The 16,619-nt window shown below is 42.2% G+C and overlaps 1 protein-coding gene across 2 annotated transcripts in view; it reads left to right on the forward strand.

The window, feature by feature from the left end:
- LRGUK (leucine rich repeats and guanylate kinase domain containing) overlaps positions 1–16,619 on the forward strand; it is a 57,398-nt gene that overhangs the window by 1,164 nt on the left and 39,615 nt on the right. The window contains exons 3-7 of one of the 2 annotated variants that reach the window (XM_061346819.1): positions 828–928; positions 2,322–2,403; positions 7,573–7,697; positions 13,985–14,128; positions 16,454–16,534. In XM_061346819.1, the coding sequence (XP_061202803.1) occupies positions 828–928; positions 2,322–2,403; positions 7,573–7,697; positions 13,985–14,128; positions 16,454–16,534 (533 nt within the window). Of the gene's footprint in view, positions 1–827; positions 929–2,321; positions 2,487–7,572; positions 7,698–13,984; positions 14,129–16,453; positions 16,535–16,619 lie in introns of both variants that reach the window. The other variant, XM_061346818.1, reaches the window with a different exon arrangement.

Here is a 16,619-nt window from a genome sequence, read left to right on the forward strand (position 1 = left end):
GAGAACATGGAGATTATTGTCCAGTTTATTATCCAAAGATACAATGCAAGCAAGCATGTCAATACAAGGTTAAGGTTGAGATTTTACATCTGCAGACATCATAATATTTAAAGTTATGTCTGGAACAGTTTTCCCAGCCTTGGGCTTTCCTTTGCCAAGGTTTCCCATTGGTGATAAGATGTGAAAAATGATTTAGAAAGGTAATAAATAGAGACTGGGATAAACTCCATCTCCCGCTCCTTCCCTCTTCCCTCATACTCCTCAACTCATTTAACACCAAAAAGAATAAGCTGTGATGGGCAACCTGTTGCATTATTTCTTTCAAGTTCATTTCACTTGAGGTGCTGGAGTCCAAGAATAGCAGCAGTTTTGTGAGGCAGCAATTCTCCATGCTCATTTTACTTACAGCTTGTCTGAGAAGGCTGGGTCTGAACAGAGCAGGGACTTTTCCATAGCAACTGGTTATTTAGTCTTCAGTAGTGGCCGAAATACTTTTCTCCAGTGATTACTAACTTAAGACAGGGAGAGTTTCTCTGTCATTCCAGAGGTAGCTGGAATATAAAACTATCTTCTGGTTTATGGATAAATCAGTTGACATAATGGAAATTTAATGTAGAATTTGAGTATTTATTCTTTATGGTTTAGAAACTGTCTTTTTTTCTAGTAGAAGGTGTTAGTAATCTGCACTTTAAACATCACTTTCTGAATATGTAACTACAAATTCATTCTTGATTGCTTTTAGACATAACTATCCCTTTTTGACATGATGACCTCTGCATTTAGCTATGCGTTCAAGTAAGGGATTTGACCTTTTGTTTTGTTACTAGATCTTTCTTGTGTCAGTTACATGCCTTACTTACTAGAACTGAATGCTTCCAACAATGGATTGACTACGTATTTTGGTTTTAAACCACCTAAAAACCTCAAGGTAAGTTGCCAAATATGCATTTTGTAGGTTTAAATTTATCCCATTTCTAAATCTAACTTAGACATTGTATTTGGACATATGCAAAAGTGATTTTTTTTTGCCTTCCTTGTTCTTTCTTACCTCATTTGACATTTTAATAGCTTTTTCCAAGTCTTTGGGTATTTCATGCTGGACATTTCAGCCCCTTCACTTTCTTTCACACTCTGAACCTTTGCATGCCATGGGAAGCTGTATTGTAAAACCAGCTGTTCTAGCCGGAGGTAAATACAGCCAGAACTTTTGCCTCCTTGTTGAATTCATCAGACCTTTAGTGGGATTGGTTCCTGCCCTTCAAATTGACTGGTGCCAATCATTTTGTAACATATGGACAAGGGGTAATGGGTTAAAACTTAAAGAGTAATGGGTTAAAACTTAAACAGTAATGGGTTAAAACTTAAACAAGTTTTTTAGGACAAGGGGTAACAGGTTCAAACTGAAACAGGGGAAGTTTAGATTGGATATAAGGAGGAAGTTGTTTACTGTAACGGTGTTGAGGCACTGGAATGGGTTGCCCAAGGAAGTTGTGAATGCTCCATCCCTGGCAGTGTTCAAGACCAGGCTGGACGAGGCCTTGGATGATATGGTTTAGAGCGAGGTGACCCTGCCCATGGCAGGGGGTTGGAACTTGATGATCTTAAGGTCCTTTCCAACCCTAACTATTCTATGATTTCTATGTTCTTGAATTGTAGCTGTGTGGTAGTCTTCAATTTGCTGTAGTTCTCTTGTAGCCCACTGGGTTGTTAAAAGCAAGAGGGTATTTTGAAATACAAACTCCATATATTCCTCTGTCTTCTCCGTTAGTTTTTTAATATGTCTGGATAATTACAGGACCATTAATGAGAATGTTGTTGGAACAAAGTATAGTATTGGAGTTCTCAAAATGTGAATTCTGTGTGTCATAAAAAAAGAACTTTCTTTTTATATCCCAGTTTTAACCCCAGACTGGTTTGTGTTGGAAGGAAGCTTAAAGCTCCTCCAGCTCCAACCCCAACCACGGGCAGGGACCCCTTCCACTAGAGCGGCTTGCTCCAAGCCCCTGTGTCCAACCTGGCCTTGAACACTGCCAGGGATGGGGCAGCCACAGCTTCTCTGGGCACCCTGTGCCAGCGCCTCAGCACCCTCACAGGGAAGAGCTTCTGCCTAAGAGCTCAGCTCAGTCTCCCCTCTGGCAGGTTCAAGCCATTCCCCTTGGCCTGTCCCTACAGGCCCTTGTCCAAGGCCCCTCTCCCTGAATTAATATTGATGATCTTCCACACCCTTGATCACAAGTTTAATGTAAGAGCCATGTTCTTTTACAAGACACCTCTATGTGCTGTTGAAATAAAATTAACTTTCTTTCTCTTTTTTCCTTTAGGTAGTCGATTTCTCATACAATCAAATACCTAAAATGGAAAACTTGTCAGCATACGAGTCACTCACCAAACTCTTGCTGGATTGTATCCTTTACGGAAACTCGAATGGGAGAAAAGTTGCCTGTTTGCTTTCTGAACTTGCTTCACATGGGTACCTGTTTCTTCATGTTAGTTTTGTCTTTAGAAGAAAGATGAAACACTGGTGGTGATACTGATCTTAATTTACTTGGGCATGCGTGTGTTTTAAAGTATTTGTGTATACATGTTAAGGATTTAGCACACTAGAGGAGCACAAAAACCTTCCACTTTGCATCATGTAGAGCTGAAACAGTGACATGCCACACTGTGTTTGCATGGCAGAGGTAATACGTAATGCCAGTATTTTTATGTCCTAAAGGTGAATAGGAAATCAGCTTGGAAGACTAAGCTCCCCTAAATGAAAGCGTGTATGTTGTTTAATCTTAAACATAGCTAATACACAGGGACTGTAGAGGTTCTCTGGAGAACAAGACCATTTAGTGACAATGAATAGAATCCTTAAGAAAGGAAAACCTTCCTGGATGTGCTGAGAGAAGTACACAGAACAGAGGTGTTCTGCTCCCCACTGTCGCCACTGTGGTACCCACTTTGTGGGCTTAGAAACACTATTGTGGCAGAAATCAGATAAACATGAACCTGAACATTAAGTTTCTTCATGGCTTCATTTTCCATAGCACTCTTGGTCTTCCTAAAGACTCTCCTGAAAATTCATCTGGAGTTTCATGTTGAGAGCTGTCTCGCTTCAAATTGCTTCTTGAGAGCTTGTGAGCCTTTCCTCTTTGCTTCAGGAATGGTATCTTGCTTTTCCACTCCATGAAAGAGAAAAGACAGAAGCTGTGGCAGTTTTTTCTCTGCCTCTTATCCTGTTACCCAACAATATTAATACAATGTCTTTTTCATGTAGGAGCAGATAAAGCACGTGCAGGGTGCCCAGGTTATGTTATTCACACGTTTTAGAAGGTGTGCAGGTGACAGGATTCTTGTCAGCAAATGGCATTGACACACTATCCCTTTGCAAGTCTAATTCTCCCTCACAGAGCAAAATCCACATGGCAAACTGAAAAGGGAAGAAAGATCAGAGATGTGCATTGTGTATCTGAGGCAGTGTTTTTTCAGTTGCTTTCAGTGCAGCAGCGTGCTGTCTTCCATTTCTTCCTTTGGCAATGAAGACGCCATTCCAATGGGGAGGAAAACTTGCTTCAGGAATACAGTTGCAACAGGAGCCTCTGAAAGAGTGGAAAACGAGTGCAGGATTTAGAAGTGCAGGATTTAGAATAGCAAAGTGGCACTGTTCCTAACCCATGTCAAGCACTTCTCACTGAAGACATGGCAGACACAACAAGCTGTTCGCTGAAATCCTAACTGAAAATACTATGTTAGATATCATGCAGTAGCAGAGCTGTTTGGCAGGCGTTCCTTGTTGACAGTAAGTAAGCATTTCTTAACACCTTTGTGTAAATTATGATGCAGATGGTAAGGTCATTGCAACTTTTTTTCTGACAAGTGCATACACAAGCACACCTGACAGGTTTATAAATGAGTATTTCAGGAGGAAACTGCCCAAACCAGAGAAGGAGACAGCTTGGGCAGTAAGAGCTGACAAAGCACTATACTAAGTCATTAGAAGACTAAACTTGATTGTATTAGTTTTTAGAGCTGAGCAATTTGCTGCCTTATATTGATGTGTATGGCTTAATAGTTTTTCCACACCCAAACTTTTCTTCCTCAGATGGATGCCCCATCCCTGGCAGTGTTCAAGGCCAGGGTGGACACAGGGGCTTGGAGCAACCTGCTCTAGTGGAAGGTGTCCCTGCCCATGGCAGGGGTTGGAACTGGAGGAGCTTTAAGGTCCTTTCCAACCCAAACCATTCTATGAGTCAGTTGAAAGGGAAGCAGTCTCCTTTCATATATGGAAACCACTTAATATCTGAATGAGCCTGCTAACTTGGATCCAGCTGCACCTGAGTCCCACATGCAAGATTGCTAATGCTTTGCACTGAGTAAAGGAAGGTTCTTTTCAGGTGAGCACTGCTTGTCCACCATCTAACATATGCAGAGGAAAATATGAGGGAAAACTGATTCAGTGGACCAAGGAAAATGAAAAATACAGCAACCCAGAACAGATCCTCCTTAGCTGTATTCTTTTTCACCATCATGGACAAAGGTCTTTTCCTCCAGTGCTTATATGCCACGTGAAGAAGCATTGAGCCATCCAAGGTTGGCCACTGTCATGCCATGATATAAGGCGGTGGTTACACTTAGAGATATTTAATACCATCAGCTTCTAAGTGATGGTCTTTAAAGCCTCATTCAACTATGTTTCACACATTTCCACCCCACTATCAGCACTGCAGGCAGAGTTGAGATCATTTATCATCACCTTTACTTTTCCTTACCCGAATGTAAAAATTACCTTTTTTTTTTTCATTCCAGTAGAATAATTCTGAACCAGATTTTGCAAGATTTGGTTTGGGAGCCAATTGCGGTCTCTTTCAGACAGTTTTTGTCTGTTCATCACACACGTGATGCAGTTTAAACTCCACTTTAGCTGCAGCTTTGCCTGGGAAGGCTTTTCAATTTCTTTTCTGTTTTCCCTTAACTATCAGAAACGTCATGCAAGACTGGTAAAGAAACCCAAGGAGACTGTTATTAGATGAGAGCACTACAGATTAGCAGTCATATAGAATCTGCCTTAAATTATGTATTTTTAAATTCATGTTAAGGACAAATTTTTGCATTGATTTCAGCTGTCTTTGTAAGTCTGTAAGTTTACTACTGAAACTAAAAGCTGCTTTAAATATATTTCATTGTAAGAACTTACTTGATTCGATTGTCTTTATGGGCATATATAGTCCATAGATTTTGAAGGTTGTGAACCACTGCTTTCAGATACCAGCCAGCAAACACCAACAACTGGCACTTAGTGCATGGTTTGCATTGGCAGGGCTGCTAAAACGTACCAGTGAAACTGCCCCAACATTCAGTTTCCCTGTTTCCTCAAACCCAGATTTCCCTTCATTGTGGACCAGAAGAAAGTTGGGTTTGTAGTGATAGGATTTGTAGTGATAGGGATTGTACAGGGACAATAGGGACAATACAGGGACTTCAGTGATAGGACAAGGGGTGATGGGTTCAAACTGAAACAGGGGAAGTTCAGGTTGGAGATAAGGAAGAAGTTCTTCCCTGTGAGGGTGCTGAGGTGCTGGAACAGGTTGTCCAAAGAAGTGGTAAATGCCCCATCTTTGGCAGTGTTCAAGGCCAGGTTGGGGACAGCCTTAGGCAATATGGTCTAGAGTGAGGCACCCCTGCCCATGACAGGGGGGTTGGAACTGGATGATGTTAAGGTGCTTCCCAACCCTAAATTTTCTATGATTCTGTATAATTACATGCACTTGAATACAGTGATCAACTTAATTTATTTCTAATATCTGTCAAACATTAGTGCCTGTGGATGGCTTTGGTTTCTTTTCTAAAATCAGCCTAGTGTGAAGTCCTATGGAAAGCTAAATCTGTGCTTACTAACTCATTTCTTCTCCTCTCCTTCTCCATCAAGGCCTCTGAGTATAGAACTTGGGTATAATTAAGTACCTATGTAGGAATGTAGTTAGGAAAAACCAGAGTTAGGTGACAGTATTCCATTTGTTCTGCCTAAGCTTATATTTCATTTGGTTACAGTATCATTCAGACTGAGAGAAAATTATCTTGATCATTTATCTGCTGCCTGCTAAGACCAGAAATGTGAATAACAATTCACCTTTCATTCCCTCTTTGCAGACAGAGTTCATTTTCTCAATTAAAAATGTTTTCTTCTGTGATTGCCTGAAGGCATTTGTCTGTGTCCTGCATGTGCTGGCTATTTTTTGTTCCCAATTATACTTCTTGGGTTTTCATTTAACTCACTCCAGCTTGGAGATTAACAATACAAGTAATTCTTCTCATCGAACTTCAGTCACTAAACAATTAGATGCCTGGATCAGAGTTATCTGATTTCAGAGCTACAGAGTCAGGTACCTCTGCAGTTCATCCTGTTGTAAGAGAGATGGCTTGTTGTCAAAAGAGACATGCTTTGTGTAAGGAATGAAGGTAAGTTGTGTTAATGCTGAAGTTGGCTGAGAGGAATCCTAACTACTTGTACTGCTGCTGTTGATTTTAATGGTAATTTAAAATACATTTTCCCTTTTCAGGACAGATGGCTAGTACAGAACAGGTATAATTTAGAGTGAAATAGCCCCATATAGTACCGTTGACTGTTATGACTTTAGTAATTTGTGTATGATGCTTGGAGGTCAAGGTCAGTTTGAAGCCATGTTGAGTTAAGTACTATATAAATAGACCACACCTTCCTCTGGTGAATGATCCATGTGCCTGTATTCTACGGCTGACCTCATGTGAGTGCTGCTCAAAGTCAAAGACCTTCCAGTACCTAAAGGGGCTGACAAGAAAGCTGGAGAGGGGCTTAGGACAAGGGCCTGTAGGGACAGGCCAAGGGGAATGGCTTGAACCTGCCCGAGGGGAGACTGAGCTGAGCTCTTAGGCAGAAGCTCTTCCCTGTGAGGGTGCTGAGGCGCTGGCACAGGGTGCCCAGAGAAGCTGTGGCTGCCCCATCCCTGGCAGTGTTCAAGGCCAGGTTGGACACAGGGGCTTGGAGCAAGCTGCTCTAGTGGAAGGTGTCCCTGCCTGTGGCAGGGGTTGGAACTGGATGAGCTTTAAGGCCCCTTCCAACACAAACCATACTATGATAAATACTCCTATGTTTTAGCCAGCATATGCGCACCTGGTAAGAAGACCAGAGATTTACAGCATAATTTTCAAGGTGCTGGTAGTAGTTTCTCCCCTAAACTCCTCTTCCCTCATTTTCATTACTCTTGATTTGGCATCAGCCTGGTTATGCCACCTTGAAGGACTGCATTGTAAACCAGGTCACAGAAACAACCAGAGTTAAGAACCTCTCTAAAAGGAGAGGAAGGATATTTCTATCTTGATTTGTGTCACTTGTCCTTCTGCCCTACCAAAAGCTGTGTCAGTCAAACGTGGAGGCAGTAAATTCCAGGATAGGGGTGGGAGTGAATAACTGGGATTTAAAACTCCTTATCATGAAGCGTTTGATGTCCAGCTCCCCACACCATAAAATTCAGCTCCATTGGCTAATTTAGCAACTAACTGCTAAGGGTTTGTGTTCAGTTCTTTTCCTTAACTGCAAAAACCTCTGTGTAGTTAATAACATAGAGGAGATACAAGGACTGGGGAGATGTCACAGTCTGACTCACCTTAGTTTGTCACACAACAGAATTACTGCAATCAGTGGCCTTGAGAACCTACCTATCAAAATACTCAACCTGGTAAGAAAGAAGTAATTCTAGTTATTTTCCTGTCTTTTATTATTATATGAATCCCTTAATAAATGTGAAATTGGTTACATTAAAATATTTTCAGAGATATTTGTAATTCTGGACACATTTGGATTATTAATACATAATTATAACATGATATGGGTTAAAAGGGAGCTGTGAAGGTCATCTAAGCCAGCTTCCTGCTCAAAGCAGAGCCATCTTCAGTGGAGGATGCTCAGGGCCATGTGCAGCTGGGTTCTGGATGTTTCCAAAGATACTTTGCATTTACTCTGGGTGCTTCTGTTGTTGCTTAGGTGATGTGTAAGAAGTCACTGTGCAAGACCCACAATACAAACAATGAATTGAACTCATTCGTTTTAAGCGCATCTCCTCACAAAGTTGTGTTGATGATAGCGGGGAGCTGGGACAGGAGAGGGAAAAGTGAGGACTGAGATGCTTTTGTTTTAGAACACAAGTCAACTCTAGGATGCAATTCTGCTATACTATTAAAGGATTTTTATCTACTCTTTTAAGGCTCTTGTAATGAGATGGGAAGTTTTATGTTGCCAGCTTTGCATCAAGAGATCTAGAGTATATTTGTTTAAATACAGTTTTTCTAGGTTATATTTGTAGGTGCTGTAGAGGGATTTATCTTCTCTGGCTTCAGATTGCTTCAGCTCAGGTGAGTGCAGCTGAGCTACTTGTTCTTTGCTGCCTCAAATGTCAGTGGAGAGAAATGGACACTTCAAACACTTCATTATTCTGATCCAGCTGCTGACGTCTCCATTGCACAAGATGCATCAGGCCTTGGACATGCCTGTTTGTTATGAAGGTAGCCAAGGATAACTAGCCCAAATATAGACCTCTATCAATGCCTTCACTTGTTGGCATGCATCTTACTCATTCTGCAAGACTTGGGAAGGCATTAATCTCGGTGTTCCTCAGCCCCATACTTGTAAAATGACCTTAATAATCTCAGTGCTTTCTTCTGAATCATTTAAAGATATTTAATAGAAAGAGCCATCAATATAGAGGTTGTGCAGAAACACAAGCAAAACCTACCTATCTTTAATGCCATTCACTTGCTATAAAATACAACAGGCTACTTCTTAGCAGGTTTTACTTAGAAATAATGATTTTAAAATATATTGAATGGGATTTTAAAAATAAGTACTGAAAAACTATAGCTAGAAATATGCTCAGATTTGCTACATTAGTTTCAAGCACCTACATAAATATTTTAGATAAAGTGAAGGAATCCCTTCTCAGGAATAGAAACATTCTTTTCCAATCCTTTTGAAATTTTAAAGATTTTTCATCTGTTCTATAGTAATTGATACAGAAAAGAGCAACTATGGTCTGTACCCATCAAGACCTGGCTCTTCTACTAATCTCTGCTTCCATATTCAGGAAAGAAATAAAGATAGAATAGAATCATAAAATAGTTAGGGTTGGAGAGGACCTTAAGATTATCAAGTTCCAACTAGATAATTTAGTTCCAACCCCCCACACTAAATCATGTCACCCAAGGCTTCATCCAACCTGGCCTTGAACACAGCCAGGGATGGAGCATTCACAACCTCCCTGGGCAACCCATTCCAGTGCCTCACCACCCTAACAGGAAAGAATTTCCTCCTTATATCCAATCTAAACTTCCCTTGTTTGAAGCCGCTACCCCTTGTCCTATCACTACAGTCCCTAATGAAGAGTCCATCCCCAGCATCCCTATAGGCCCCCTTCAGATACTGGAAGGCTGCTCTGAGGTCTCCACGCAGCCTTCTCTTCTCCAGGCTGAACAGCCCCAACTTTCTCAGCCTATCTTCATACGGGAGGTGCTCCAGTCCCCTGATCATTCTTGTGGCCTCCTCTGGACTTGTTCCAACAGATCCATGTCCTTTTGATGTTGAGGACACCAGAACTGCACACAATACTCCAAGTGAGGTCTCACGAGAGCAGAGTAGAGGGGCAGGATCACCTCCTTCGACCTGCTGGTCACGCTCCTTTTGATGCAGCCCAGGATATGGTTGCTTTCTGGGCTGCAAGCGCACACTGAAGCCGGCTCATGTTCATTTTCTCATCGACCAGCACCCCCAAGTCCTTCTCAGGGCTGCTCTGAATCTCTTCTCTGCCCAGCCTGTAGCTGTGCCTGGGATTGCTCCGACCCAGGTGTAGGACCTTGCACTTGGCATGGTTCAACTTCATGAGGTTGGCATCAGCCCACCTCACAAGCGTGTCAAGGTCCCTCTGGATGGCATTCCTTCCCTCCAGCGGATCAACCGAACCACACAGCTTGGTGTCATCGGCAAACTTGCTGAGGGAGCACTCAATCCCACTGTCCATGTCAGAGACAAAGATGTTGAACAAGACCGGTCCCAACACTGATCCCTGAGGGACACCACTCGTTACTGGTCTCCAGCTGGACATTGAGCCATTGACCACAACTCTTTGTGTGTGGCCATCCAGCCAGTTCTTTATCCACTGAGTGGTCCATCCATCAAATTGATGTCTCTCCAATTTAGAGACAAGGATGTCGTGTGGGACAGTGTCGAACGCTTTGCGCAAGTCCAGGTAGATGACATCAACTGCTCCACCCCTGTCCATCAGTTCTGCAGCCCCATCATAGAAGGCCATCAAATTGGTCAGGCAGAGATTTCCCCTTAGTGAAGCCATGCTGGCTGTCACCAAGCACCTTGTTGTTTTTCATGGGCCTTAGCATGCCTTCCAGGAGAATCTGCTCCAAGATTTTGCCAGGCACAGAGGTGAGACTGTAATTCCCCGGGTCATCCATTTTCCTCTTCTGGAAATGGGCATTATATTTCCCTTATTTCAGTTGTTGGGAACTTCACCTGACTGCCATGATTTTTCAAATATGATGGCCAGTGGCTTAGCAACTTCATTTGCCAGCTCCTTCAGGACCCACGGATGGATTTCATCGGTCCCATAGACTTGTGTACGTTCAGGTTTTTAAGATGCTCTCAAACCAGATCCTCCCCTACAGTGGGCCCAAGGTCTCCATTCTCACAGTGCCTGCGTCTGCCTTCCAACCATTTATTAACCTGGCCAACCCTCCTAGCTTTTTTTAGGTCCTCCCCTGTATCCTGGAGAATAGATGAGAAGACAATCTGAGCTCCAGAGCCCTTAACCACCTCTCCCAGGGCTCTGTAGTTCTTCTTTATGTTCCCCAGGCTACTACTATCTATATCCCTAGTATCCACATGTATCACCAGAAGTGGGTAATAGTCAGTGGGACTTACTAGAGCAGGCAGCCTCTCTGCCACATCCCTGATCCGTGCCCCTGGTAGGCAACACACCTGCCTTGAGACTGGGTCAGGCCGACAGACGAGTGCTTCTGTTCCTTTCAAAGTAGAGTCCCCTACTACTACGACCCGCTGCTTTTTCCTGGCAGCACCAGTAGAGATCTCTACTAGTGCATCAGCCGGCTGTTTCTGGCAGGAGTGCGTTTCCCCATGAGCCCCTGCAGGACAGCAAAGCGGTTCTGCGTGGGGGCAACAGGTTTAGGAGGAAGCCCCTTGCTTTTAATTGTCTTCTTCCTCCTTTTTTGTTGATTTATCACTAATTCCCAGCTTCCCAGGTTAATGGTCTCCTTCTTTCCTCCATGAACTACAGTGGATGCTTGATGCCTGTGCAGAGTTTGGTGCAGTGCTGCTTCCTCTCAGCTTCCCTGACATCTTGCAGCCTATTGACAGCATCCCGCAGCTCAGACCCTGCTGCAGGAGGACCTGCACCGAGTGCAGCCCTGCCCATTGCGCATCCTCCCCTCACCAGAGCAGTGCAGGCGCTCTCTGCACCCCGAGCTCTGCACAGCAGCCTCCCCTCTCATCGGGGAGTGAGTCACACTTAAAAGTGGACAAGAGTGTGCTTTGAGTAGTATATTCAAATAGTGCTCGCTAACCTATTTTTAATCTACCTCCCTTTCATATATATATATATACATATATATACTGCCTTCAGTTATGCCCTTAGTGGTAATAAAACTGGATTTTGTCTCATTCTTAGTGGATAAGATGAACTCAGATTGGCAAAATCATGTCTAAGAGTTCTGAAATAAGAGGAATACAAAGATCTAAGCTGACAGGGTGATCTTTTCTTCAGGGAGAACTACGCTGACTGCCTCACCCATTGTCTGCACTGATTTCCTCATCTGTTAAAAGGCCTAGTAATAATTCTACTAGTAATAGGTTATCTGCTGCAAAACGCTTTGGAGGTTGTGTTAACAGCTAAAGCTTATTAATATGAACACGTGCTTCAGGTTGGGTTCTTACATGCTGATACGATTATTTATACAACTGCTCGTCTTTTTTAATTAGCAAAGCACACACTCATGTGGAAATTATGTAAATAGGCAGATTTTAGCACAGCATTTCCTTTTACTCGTTAGAATAACATTCAGTTCTTCGTGGGAGCAGCCATCCCCTCTCTTCCCATGGATTCAGCTTTCTTTTCCATTTTCCCTGGAGATTTTTAGGTTGAAAGAGTAGTGAGGTCTGAAGTTTGGCAGGAAGACATCAAAACGTGTAAATACTGCCTAGCTATACCCAAAAAAGCGCCTTTATTCTGCTTATACTTGCAAAAAACTAAGAAGTGCAGCTCTAATGAACTGGACTCTTAGGAACTCTATGCCTTGCAAAATAAAAAGATCTCTACACAAATCCCTTTTGTTCACAGGATTTTACGTGCATCTCTTGCATAGCCTTTTGCAGCTCAAGCTCTGAGCTGCATCCTATTAACCAGAGGTCTAACGAAGAACAGGAAGAGAAGAAGGAGCCTCCATGCTATTAATAACCTAATTAAACATTTAAAAGTCAGGAAAAATGTCAAGGACAGACAACTGGATTCACATTAGAGTCAGCTGCCTTATTTATTTCAATAGTTCCTAAATATTTATTAATAGAATATGAGGCTTCCAAGCTTTCAGCACAAGGTGATGCTGATGTCAAAATAGAGCTTGCAAGGTTATCCAGAAGAAATCATGGTGAGAGGCCATCTGGGTACGTGTGGCCACTGGGACAAAGATAAGTACAGAACTTCAGCATGTTACATCTATTTGGAGTTCACAGCAGAAACGAGTATGTGATTTGTGAGGCCCTGACAAACGAAGCCATCTGCTGTCCAGTGATAAATGTAGGTCTTCTGTCTTGTACCTTGTACGGGAAGAATGGAAAACAATGATTGTTGTTTATGAGTTCTCAAAAGCTTGTGTTAGACTTTAATGAACTAAAGCTTGCATCATTTTTTCAACTTGAAGAAGAGAAGGCTGCTGAAGGGGAGACCTTAGAGCAGCTCCAGTGCCTAAAGGGGCTGCAGGAAAGCTGGAGAGGGGCTTGGGACAAGGGCCTGTAGGGACAGGCCAAGGGGAATGGCTTGAACCTGCCCGAGGGGAGACTGAGATGAGCTCTTAGGCAGAAGCTCTTCCCTGTGAGGGTGCTGAGGCGCTGGCACAGGGTGCCCAGAGAAGCTGTGGCTGCCCCATCCCTGGCAGTGTTCAAGGCCAGGTTGGACACAGGGGCTTGGAGCAAGCTGCTCTAGTGGAAGTTGTCCCTGCCCGTGGCAGGGGTTGGAACTGGAGGAGCTTTAAGGTCTCTTCCAACACAAACCAGTCTGGGATTTCTTGTGTTAGAGTCTAGAACTAAAGCTTGGGGCATTTATTGTGTTAGAATCTATGTAAACTAAGAGTAAGTTAGGTTTGTTTGTTTGGGGGTTGTTTTAAACATGCCTATGCATGCTGTCACTGACAGTAAATAAAGTCTGCCTTCACTTAGTGTGCATCACGATAAGCTTGTGTATCCTAGAGATTGCCAGTAGTCCAAAGAAGGCATTACTGTATTGTTCTGCCTTCATATTTTGATTATTTACTCTGTAATCATAAGTGTAAATATAACCATGATTACAGAGGGAAATTCTATGTATTTATGTATATATATTCGATCATTTTATGTGCATATCTATTTTCTACATTTTAATTTGGATGCTGACAAGGGTATCCTTTAGCTAGGATCAGCTTTAGAAGGATGCTGGAGCTCTTTCTTATGCTGTTGTCTCTTGTTGCTCTTCCAGGTGAGTTGAAGATAAGTTAATCAGAGAGAGTTGATTCTTTTTTCTTTGAGCAATGTGGAAAGCTGTAATGTGTCATCTCAAGATGAAGATACCGCTAATGCGTAACAGGCCTATTTGTAATAGGATTCTCAATAACAAAGTGAATTCTGTTCTTCCTCAGGAATGTTGGTTTCTGTCTGTAGAACTTCATCAGCAGTTTGTGTCCTTTCATTTCTTCTTAGAGCTTTAACCAGATTGAGAAGATAACTGGGCTGGCCAGCTTGAAAGCTCTACAGACATTGGACCTCTCCAGCAATAAAATAACTAGTCTAGAAGGCTTGAAGAAACATGATCTACTACAGGTGATCAACTTAGAGGATAACCAGGTAGCATACTTGGTTTTAATATATATAAAATATAGCTTTTTCTAAGAATGCATAATCTTTTTTCTAAAATCCAATCCCTTGTAAGGCTTAATCAAAGAATCTTAAAATCTGCAAGAAATTAATTATAAAAGGTTATATTTTTCCTTTCATATTTTACTCCAGTGTTGGTTGATAGCGCACTCCTTAGGCTTTAGATCTCCATATGGGTTTATCTTTATGTAGGTATCACTTCTGTAGCATTTAGTGCTCACATACATAAATAATTAACAGCGTTTTTCTGAATGGATAAGATAGGGATGAGCATGCAGCTTTTACAGCTTGATTATTCTTGAGGCTCTTTACTTATATCACAGCTTTTCTACTGCCAGGCCTCAGGAAGCCTAATTTTACAACCACAGATTCTTCTGAGCTTTCAGCTGGAAACATCCTATGGGGCAGAATTCATGGACTCTATTATAAAGCAGCTTTCATTATGCAGCAGTATCCACTGGCAGTACAATGATACAGTCAAACTCATTTGGGTTTGGGTTTTGAAACCCAAGCCATATACATGTAATGCTACTGATATTGATCTTCCAGCCTCCTTACCTGAAAAGACTGGGAACTGGAGACTTAACTGAAAATTCGTGAGTCATTTTAACATCAAATCTGGATCTCCTTATGCAAGAAAAATAAGTTATAAAAACATAAATCAGGATATTACTGATATTTTGACTGTATTGATAATTTTCCGTCATTTCTTCCATTTGCAAGATACATTTACAGGATGTAATACAAGACTGTGAATTGTTTTTTCTCACACTGTATTCAGGTTGACATTTAAAGATAAATCAATTGCACAAGCCAGGAAACTAACTAATAGTATGGTTGCTATTAGCGCTAATAACACCACCATTGCCTCATATAGTTTGCACTGTTCTTTAGCATGTAAAGCTATTAATTTTACCTCATCAGAATTTGCCTATTCAGTGATGTTATTGAAACTCTTTAATGAGTCACCGGTTTTTGAACATTTCCTTCTGAAGGAAGGAAATTTAAAGAGAATTTAAAGTGAATTTTGATTAATTGACACAGAAAGATCTGAGTTTCTTGAGCTCTTACCACCGAGCGTGATCTCAAATGCTTGGTTTATCTGCAAACTAGGTCTCTCTTACACATGTTGAGTGGTTTTCCAGATTCTGACAGTTGGCATTCTAGGATTTCTTTATGAAATCCACCCAAATGACATTTGACTTAGTCAAAACTGTTTCATGGTGGGCTTCTTGATAATGAATGAATACTGGGTAGGCTATGGTGGAGGTTTGTGTTTTCAGACTGAGAATAGGGAGAGAATCTGGAGTCTTCTAAGTTCAGTCTTTCAGCAGTGGAGGGAGAATAGGTATCAAGCATTGCAAGGCCATTCATCCCATCCTACCATGGATCCAGTGACCTCTGGAACTGCCACTCCACTAATGATAAAGTGAGGTTAGGGTACTGATTTGAAGTAGTTTAGCAGATGCCATCCCTGGCATTGTTCAAGGCCAAGCTGGACAGAGCCTTGGGTGACATGATCTAGTGTGAGGTGTCCCTGCCCATGGCAGGGGGTTGGAACTGGATGATCTTAAGGTCCTTTCCAACCCAAACCATTCTGTGATGCTGTGGCTAAAATGAGGCAACATGAATTCCATTAGGTGCACTTAACTGATAACCTTACAACTGCTCCTTCAGCATTTATAGTGCCTCAAGTGAGACTTTGGTTTGGGCACACAAACTCTGTTTAATCCCACTTAACTTCTAATGCTTGTCTGATGTGCCTGAGTGCAACCAAGCCAGGTTTCCTCTGTGGACAGAGGAGACCTTAAGTGGAAGGCATCATCCTCTGGACACACACAGCCAAGGACAGCTATGCGGATGCTTTTCATGCAAGTGCTGCAACTTGGGTAGGATGACTTGAGCTGCAGTGAAAAGAAACTCTTCTTAGAAGGATTTTCTTTTGCCAGTCAGCTAAAACACAAATATAAGTGCACAATTGCTTCACTTAAGCATATCGGCCCTGAATGTGTCAGGGCCTGACATTTGAAAGAGCTGCAAAAAATCAGGTGGTTTGAAATTGCTGTCTGTGTTGTGCTGCTCCTCCAGCTAACATACAAGTTGTCTGCCTTTTGTGGCTAAAAGTGCCTTATTGAATGCACTTAACATATATACCTGTTTTGTGAGTATAATGAAGTTGGTTTATGTCCAGATTTTAAAAGCAGGGACTAAAATACCTTTCTGCCCCCCCAGCCCCCCCATAGTTATCATGGATTCTGTTGCTGCTATTTATGTTCTCTTTCTGTCACTGATTAGATTGCTGAGCTGCACGAACTTAAGCACATTGAAGATCTGCCTCTCCTCAGAGTTTTAAATCTGTTAAAGAATCCTGTACAGGTAAGAGGAAGCCAAGAATAAGAATCTGGAACTGCTGGTTTGCATCAGACCAGAATCCCTTTAGCCTCACCTTCTACATCTGACA

Source organism: Neopsephotus bourkii, unplaced genomic scaffold (assembly GCF_033783945.1).
Source record: "Neopsephotus bourkii isolate Nb327-2 ecotype Australia unplaced genomic scaffold, CSIRO-AGI_Nbou_v1 NB_281, whole genome shotgun sequence".
In the NCBI taxonomy this organism is placed as follows: domain Eukaryota; kingdom Metazoa; phylum Chordata; class Aves; order Psittaciformes; family Psittacidae; genus Neopsephotus; species Neopsephotus bourkii.